The 7,713-nt window shown below is 38.3% G+C and overlaps 1 protein-coding gene across 2 annotated transcripts in view; it reads right to left on the bottom strand.

Moving 5' to 3' along the window:
- Window positions 1–762: 762 nt before the first annotated feature.
- The window catches only part of TRAPPC11 (trafficking protein particle complex subunit 11), a 47,149-nt gene continuing 40,198 nt past the window's right edge, over window positions 763–7,713 (bottom strand). For both annotated transcript variants that reach the window (XM_004428731.3, XM_087418335.1), the window contains exons 28-30: window positions 6,601–6,734; window positions 4,963–5,130; window positions 763–1,755 (exon numbers count right to left, since the gene is read on the bottom strand). In XM_004428731.3, the coding sequence (XP_004428788.1) occupies window positions 1,711–1,755; window positions 4,963–5,130; window positions 6,601–6,734 (347 nt within the window). In that variant the 3' untranslated portion in view covers window positions 763–1,710. The remainder of the gene's footprint in view (window positions 1,756–4,962; window positions 5,131–6,600; window positions 6,735–7,713) is intronic.

Genomic DNA, 7,713 nt, shown 5'->3' with positions numbered 1-7,713 from the left:
AAATAGCAGGTTACATCCCACTAGTGAGTCATGCAATCAATTTAGCAGGTTACACCAGGGATAATTTTTAAGAAAACAGTAGGATATAAAATATGAGAGTACACAGATGGTAGGCAGTATTTCATGAAACCTGTGTTTACAGTTTTATATATTTACATGTATACACACACGTATGTACACATACATATGCTCATGTATGTACTGCATATGTAAAATGTATCAACTAATCCTGACAACACAGACCCCCCAGTAGACGCACGCACGTCCTCTTCAGCCTTCCCATCAAAGGTAATAACACAGATGTCACTGGTTGAGCACTACTGCGGGTCAGGCACTGTTCCAAGCTCTCTCATGTATTAATTTTTACCATCCTCATAACAAGCCTGTGAGATAGGTATTAACATCATCTACATCTTATAGGTTAAGAACACCGAGATACACAGAGCATAAGTAACCTGAACAAAGCCACGCAGCCGGCCAGCAGCAGAGCTGGGATTTGATCCTAGACAATCTGACTCCAGAGATAAGCTCCTGTGGCCTTGACATGAAAAGTCATGATAACAGGGAACTCATGACCCCCAAGACAGCCCATTCCGTCGTCCGAGTCTCTCCGAAGGTTAGGAGAGCCAGTTCTAGAACATAGATCTCCCAATTTCCAATCCTATGCTCTCCACTACACCTCGTGCAACAGTGTTCTTAGTAAAAGCTGTTTCATGAAGCTAAAATCAAACAAGCTCAAAATAAATAAAAGATATATACAAGTATATTTGAAAGAGAACACATTTATTTACATCACTATTTCCTTTTTACAACTCCTACACCTTTAAATAACAAAATGATCCAGGAAATCAAGTAGTTTTAAATTTAGATATTTTAACAAAGAAAATTCTCACAATATGATTTTTATTTACAAGAATTTTCAAGAGTTTTACATAGTTCTTTCAAAACTGCACAACATAACTAAAAGTTCTTATTTAGACCTTGCATCTTTTTCAAAAACTTTTAGTTTACGAAATTATGCTTATAGTCAGATCCTTGCAGTTCATAACCTTATGGTTGAAGATCTTAACGACACACTTATAAATACAAACCTGCTTCATAAATGATCCACATTTTGGCTGTGAGCTGAACCTCTGTGACATATTTTGATGGTACGCAAAGATATTTTTGACAACTTAAATTGCTTTGATTAGAACTTTCTGGAAGTTTTCTGTATCACTCATACAATTGCTTATAAGTCATCGTGATGTATTCTGAGCACACATTGACTTTATGAGGATGGATTTATCTCCAGTTCCGTCAACTATGAAGGAGACTCATGGAGATCCAGAACTTTCCTGGGGCAGATATTGGTAGATTTTCCCTTCCTTGTACAGTCATATTTGAGATGCTTAATTTCCCTCTGATATTGCACATGTAAATCACTTACTTTTAAAAGAGTTTACTATTCATAAAATGATCAACAATAACAATGATCTGACATCCTTTCATGTCACACTGACAGATTTCAAATATTTATTAGTGAAACTATAAGAGAGGATAGATTTTTCCTAATATTTTAAGCATGAGTTCCTCTGAATAGTTGGTATAACATCCATTAAAAAATAGAAAAGATTAACTTTTACCATGATCAAAGCTATAGTTCACAATGAGAACGCATACAGCTCTATCCACTTCTCTGTAAGAACCGCCAGGGGCCAGTCTTGAACGTCACGCAGCGGCAATGGAGGTATCATCCATGAGTCGGCCCTGCGGCTTTACAGCGGGAAAATGAAATGGATTTACAAAATAATAATGACAACAAAAGCTCTACTAACTGAAAAGATTTTGAAATTCTTGGAACTGTTTCACAAAAGCAGAATAAAGGTGTGCCAGTATCAAAATCAAATATGTTCCTCTCCTCTTTCACTGCCCCCCACTTTCGGCACTTGAACCTGGGCATGGCAACCGCACAGCCCAGGTGCTGCCCTGTTCCCTCCGACACCAGTGGCAGACCACCAGTTGATTACATGCCTCCACCTGCTGAACCCACCTCGGCCACTACTTCTCTCTTAACCTGTGTTCTAGCAGCTACTGCCAATCTATCACTGGGGGCAGGTGAAAGGGACACTATTCACCACTCATGCTTAAGTGATCAAGTTTTAGTCCCTATCTCTTGCTCAGATGTCTCAAGCCTTAAGTAGACCACAAACCTGAGCTGAGAGACAAGTTCCTGGGATTCAAGGTCTCCCAATCTCCTGTTTGAGAAGAAGCGATTCACAATGACTCTAGGCTGTCTAACAACGAATACTGCAAGGACAGAGGCCGCAGACAGAAACGAAAATTTCCCTTTCTCTAAGGTCACTTACTCAAAACATTTAAAATTCACAGCAGAAGAGTAAAGGCTGGGAATGAACAACAAGTTTCATAACTGTCCTCAGGTGGAAAATTTCTACAGGTTAGCAACACCCCAGAGAGTCATCAAGTAGCTAAAAAAATAAAATTCTTGCAAATAATTTTATTTCGGTATAAACATGTACATCAGCAGACCTTTGTGGGAAAAGCATGGGGGATGGTGTTCAGGACATGAAATAGAACAGTGTTACAGCTTCACCGCCAAAAGCCACCTGCCATGCTTTAAGCAGAACGATCCCTGCGGGAGTCCCTGAGGCAGTGAAGGAGCACTCGGCTTTAAGGTCTGTTGCTGTGTGGTTCTGTGTATGTAGGTATATATGTATGTACGCATGTCTGCATGCATGTGTAAGTTAGGTCTCTGACGTTCAAGGCAGGAGCGGAATAAATGAAAGAATGTTTTTATACTCGATGAAATTTTTTAGTACTGATGGAGGATGTTCAGAAATTTTAGAATCTATTTTAGAAACAGAATAATTTAGAAATATTTTAGAAACAGAATAATGGCTCAACCTGGTTAAATCCTTACCCCACAGAGCTTTACAAACAGGGACAGAAGACAACTACATCATGCAATTAGAAAACTGAAATCTATTTTTCAAAGGAAGAAAATATTGATCCAACCTTGCTCTAGGGCAGCACAAAATCTGTCTCAGTGCTGTCCAATCCGGCAGGCACCAGTCACATTTAGCTGTTGAGCATCTGAAGTGTGGCTACTGTGACTGCATAACTAATTTGTAAATTAAATTAAATTTTAATTAAAATCTCAACAGGCACATGCGGCCAGTGGCTACCATACTGGCACGGCACAGCTCTAAAGTTGAATAAAAGTGTGACGGGATGGAAAATTTTAGTCAGTGATAGTTCAGTAAGCGTGAAAAGGGTAATCCTCATTCACTGTCCTGAGTGTGACAGGTAAAACAATTTTTGGCAGCAGTCAAGTTACTAGAAAGTGGTAGTTGTCTTCAGAGAAAAGATCATGGCAGTCAGAAAAGGGCATGTTAATTACGTTAAAACTTATGAATGTTTATTTTTCTGGAATCTCTCCTCATGGATTTAAACATTACCCAGAAGAGGTTTACTGTGAAAGAAAATCAGAAGACTGAACTAGCATTAGCTAGGATTAGATTTAGGGGTACTGAGTCGTGCAGGGAAAGGAATGACACAGATTAATGGATGGAACCTAAATCCTGATTCCTCAATACAATCAATTCTCACATCTCAAGCTATGTTTGTACAGCTAGAATACGATCACATCTGTACACTGATACATACTTTCACACTGATTAAAGCTGTACTTCTGAGTTTAGGAATACCAATCTTCAGAAGGTCAAACAGCTAACAGGACATCAGAGACCACCCGTCCCCCCACCGCTCCCCACCCCAGTCACGAGACCTTCCCCTGCAGGGGACCTCAGACATGACAGTGAGGAACAGCAATGGAAATGGCTTCAGAAGGTGACCAGGTGGAAACATTTAAAAAGCTACTGCTGTGTGGGGGCAGGAAGTACATGGGAAATCTCCGCACCTTCCTCTCAACTTTGTGTGAACCTAAAACTGCTCTAAAAAAATAAAGTCTTAAAAAAAGAGTAACTGTTTAAACACAAAGAGATCTAAAATTATGTGATTTTTCTCTTACAATTTAAAAGTATGGTGTAGGACAGGAGCTTAGAAGGGTTAATAAAATGATTTTTTGGCAGATGCAAAAAAAAGTCGTGTAAGTCTGGAAAGATAAAAGCTAGGAAGATTATGAGGAATACATTAACACAGACTAATTTATAATTTACCAAATCCCAGATTATATAAACAAGGGGCAGTTCTCCAAAACCTGAATAAGACAGACACAAAAAAGGAAAGAGTAAGCAATGTAACTTGTCATTCCAAAAGGGGGTATAAACTTAAAGATCGCACACAGGATTCATTTATATTCATGTATATCTGAGTTACTGAGAGAAACCAGAACTATCTGGAGAGACAGCCTTAATTTTAGGCATCAAGAGTGGCTTCATTCGAGGTGAGGCGCTGGGCTAAATGAACCACCCATGTGGCCCAATTCAGTCTCTCACACACTATGACTGCCCTACGTGTTCTTTTATTGTAGGAACCTGGAAATCGTATCATTTTAAGAAATCAAAACACTAAACCAGAGTACAGTTTCCAACAGATGATCATTTTCAGAAAGGACACAAATCCAGTATTACACAGTTAAGAGAATCAGGAAAGTTCAGGGATCCTATTTAAAAAGTTAATCCATTTTGATTAAAAACTAGTTACAGACTAACTACAATTTAAAAAAACACTTTACTAAGCCAAAGAAAACACCTGTTGAAGGATACAATAAGGATTAATCATTATTTCCCTAAGGGAATAAAAATCTTTGAAGTTAGATTCTATAAAATAATAGCAACTTTATAGAAATGAATAGCAATATGGCCAAATTCATATAATAAAAGTCAAAACTATCACTGTTAGTCTCAACATATTGTTCAGTGAAGTTTACATGAAAAAATGTCTTCTTTTGTTTGTTTTCAAGACAGTACATTTAAAAAGCAGAACATTTCTAAGCCTTACCTTCACAAAAATACTGGTAGGTATAAAACGCCGGAGCAGCTGATTGGTGAAGTTAGGAAACCTGAGCAAGTTGATGTTGAGAGAAGGTAGCTGCTGGTAGCCGGCCATTAGAGGATAGAAATTATACAACATTTCCTGCTCAGTGCCAGGCAGGATACGTAATCGAATCTGAGTCATAAAAAGTTACAGAGAAAGATAATCAAATACACATACTTGCAATATCTATATGTTGTTACCCCTCGATTATTTACAAATGATTGGACACCCAAATCTTTCTGGTGAAATATTCCCTCTCTCTCCTATGCCATCTTCCGGACAGATTCCAAACTGTAGGGCTGAATTAGCATGAGGCTAACGCCACGCAGATAATAAATGCATAAATAGTATGTACATGATTTCTCAGTTTCTCAAAATGAGAACACTAGAAGGATCAATATTTCCTGTGTAGACTTCACAGGCAGACTGCATAGTCATAATACGTTATGGGACAATTTACAGAAAAGTAGCTTTGTAAACATTATGTCAACATAAGACAAACTAGTTTTTTCCGGTGTTTTCTTTTACGGATTTTACCTTTGTGGTAAGGCTTCAGGGGGAAAAAAAGATGTTTGGAAAATTTTATCAATACTTTAGAACACAAACTTGTAAGATTTGAGTATCTTATCTAATTATTTACAAGTCAATATGTGAAAAAGATCAGGACACGCAAGAAAAGCATCCTTGTTTGCAAATGAGTACACAGAGGTTTATGAAGTGTCAAAGATAATAAATGCGTGTGGGTACCAACATATCATAGCTAATATTGTATTTAATATAAATTAAAATTTAAATTAGAGTATGGACTTACAGTATACTTCATATATAATTCTGTTTTGCGTTTAACAACAACACAACACTCAGAACACGCACAGCACAGATGATTAGTCAGGGTAGATACTTCTGGCTGTTACGACACCTTTGTTCCTCTCATTACGTCCTTGTTAATAAAAACTATTTACTGACTATTGAGGGCCGTCTCTGTTATCACTTGGACAGTGGAGGACAGTATTCTCACTGAAACCTGGTTTTGCCTGAGAGCGTATGTTCCATTCAAAAATCTGATGAACTTTTCCACCCCTGATTTGAATGGATGAATCAAAACACCTGAATAATTTATTTTTATGTGTAGATACAAAATTGTGTCTAAATGTACCAAAGATAAGTAAATTCTATTGGTCAAAATCTCTAAAAAATTTCAATGATAGTTCAGAAGAGAGTTAGGCTTTTAACATGGGTGGTCATGCCTCCAGGCCTCAAAAGACACACACACACACACACACACACACAAACTCATTAGTAATAAAAGGGAAATTTAAAGTTTTCAGGAATTCTACTAGAGTCCAAGGATTTGTAAACTCTTGTTTTATAAGGAGAAAAAAACTATTTGTGTGATCTCGACGTGTAAAGTGTTGCCCATTTAATCCACCTCTTAGCAAACTGTACTTAATCATTAAAAGTGACTAAAAATTCACTACTATCAAAATAATAGGGACCACAGTCAGCCTATCAGTTCATCTGTAAATACTAAATGTACCGCTCTCCATTTCCTGGCCACACTTTGGTGTCTACGTGAGCAGCTCAATGAGATACCACTGGTACCTGTTTAAGACCTGAGAACATGAAGGCATCACTGGGCTCCACAGAAATCTCCACGTCTTGAACTAAGTTAGTCTTATTCTGTAGGTGATACCTGACAGGTAACGATTCTCTGACACGCCCAAATGATGGCAGATCTGCAGAGAAAGATGACACATTTCTCTTGGTTAAAAAAAATAGACCATTAGGGCTGGCCTCGTGGCGCAGGGGTTAAGTTCAGCACGCTCCACTTTGGCGGCTTGGGTTCGTGGGTTTGGATCCCGGGCACGGACCTATGCACCACTCATCAACGCCATGCTGTGGCAGCGACCCACATACAAAATAGAGGAAGACTGGCCCAGATGTCAGCTCAGGGACAATCTTCCTCAAGCAAAAAGAAGAAGACTGGCAACAGATGTTAGCTCAGGGCCAATCTTCCCCACCAAAAAAAATAAAAAATAAAAAACCAAACATAGATTATCATTCATGGGCTCTTTTTGTAAATGAATCTCATTCAATAGACATGGGAATATTTAAATTAATAATATTACTGCACTCTTACTAAATAAGAAACCTTGCTGATTGGACAATAGCCATCGGACTACGATAAAACAGGCTAAGAAGAATCAAAGCCCCCTTCTAAAATGGATTGACTTGGAAAAGGTCTTGGCTATCAGGAGCTGAATTATAGTTTAGGAATAATTTTTAAAATATACAAAAGATTTCCCTAAATATCAATGATGGTTCAAGATACAATGATAGACATTATGTGCCTCTTGATGGGAACACATACCATCAACTATGAAGTATTCTTGCCCCAAACTTGAACCTGAATCTAATCAAGTCTACAGATCTAACTACCAATTTATAGGGAAAGATAAACACTTAAAAATGATACAACACAATCAGCAAAATCCAGATGGTAGGAAGCTCTAAGAACTAACGACTCAGTTTCTTTAACAAATAAACAGCAAGGAAGAAAGTGGGAAGGTGGAGGTGATGGAGGAGGTGAGGGAGGAGGTGGCAGTGGAGTGGGGGAGAGGGAGTCTGCCTGCCTACAGAGTCCAAAAGGATGAGACACCCATCAATTGCAATGCAGAGACCTTAAAACAAACTGAAGAACATTCCGAGTCAACT

The sequence above is a fragment of the Ceratotherium simum genome, chromosome 28, assembly GCF_057802395.1.
Source record: "Ceratotherium simum simum isolate JZ-2026a chromosome 28, ASM5780239v1, whole genome shotgun sequence".
In the NCBI taxonomy this organism is placed as follows: domain Eukaryota; kingdom Metazoa; phylum Chordata; class Mammalia; order Perissodactyla; family Rhinocerotidae; genus Ceratotherium; species Ceratotherium simum.
This window is presented reverse-complemented; position numbering and strand designations above follow the sequence as displayed.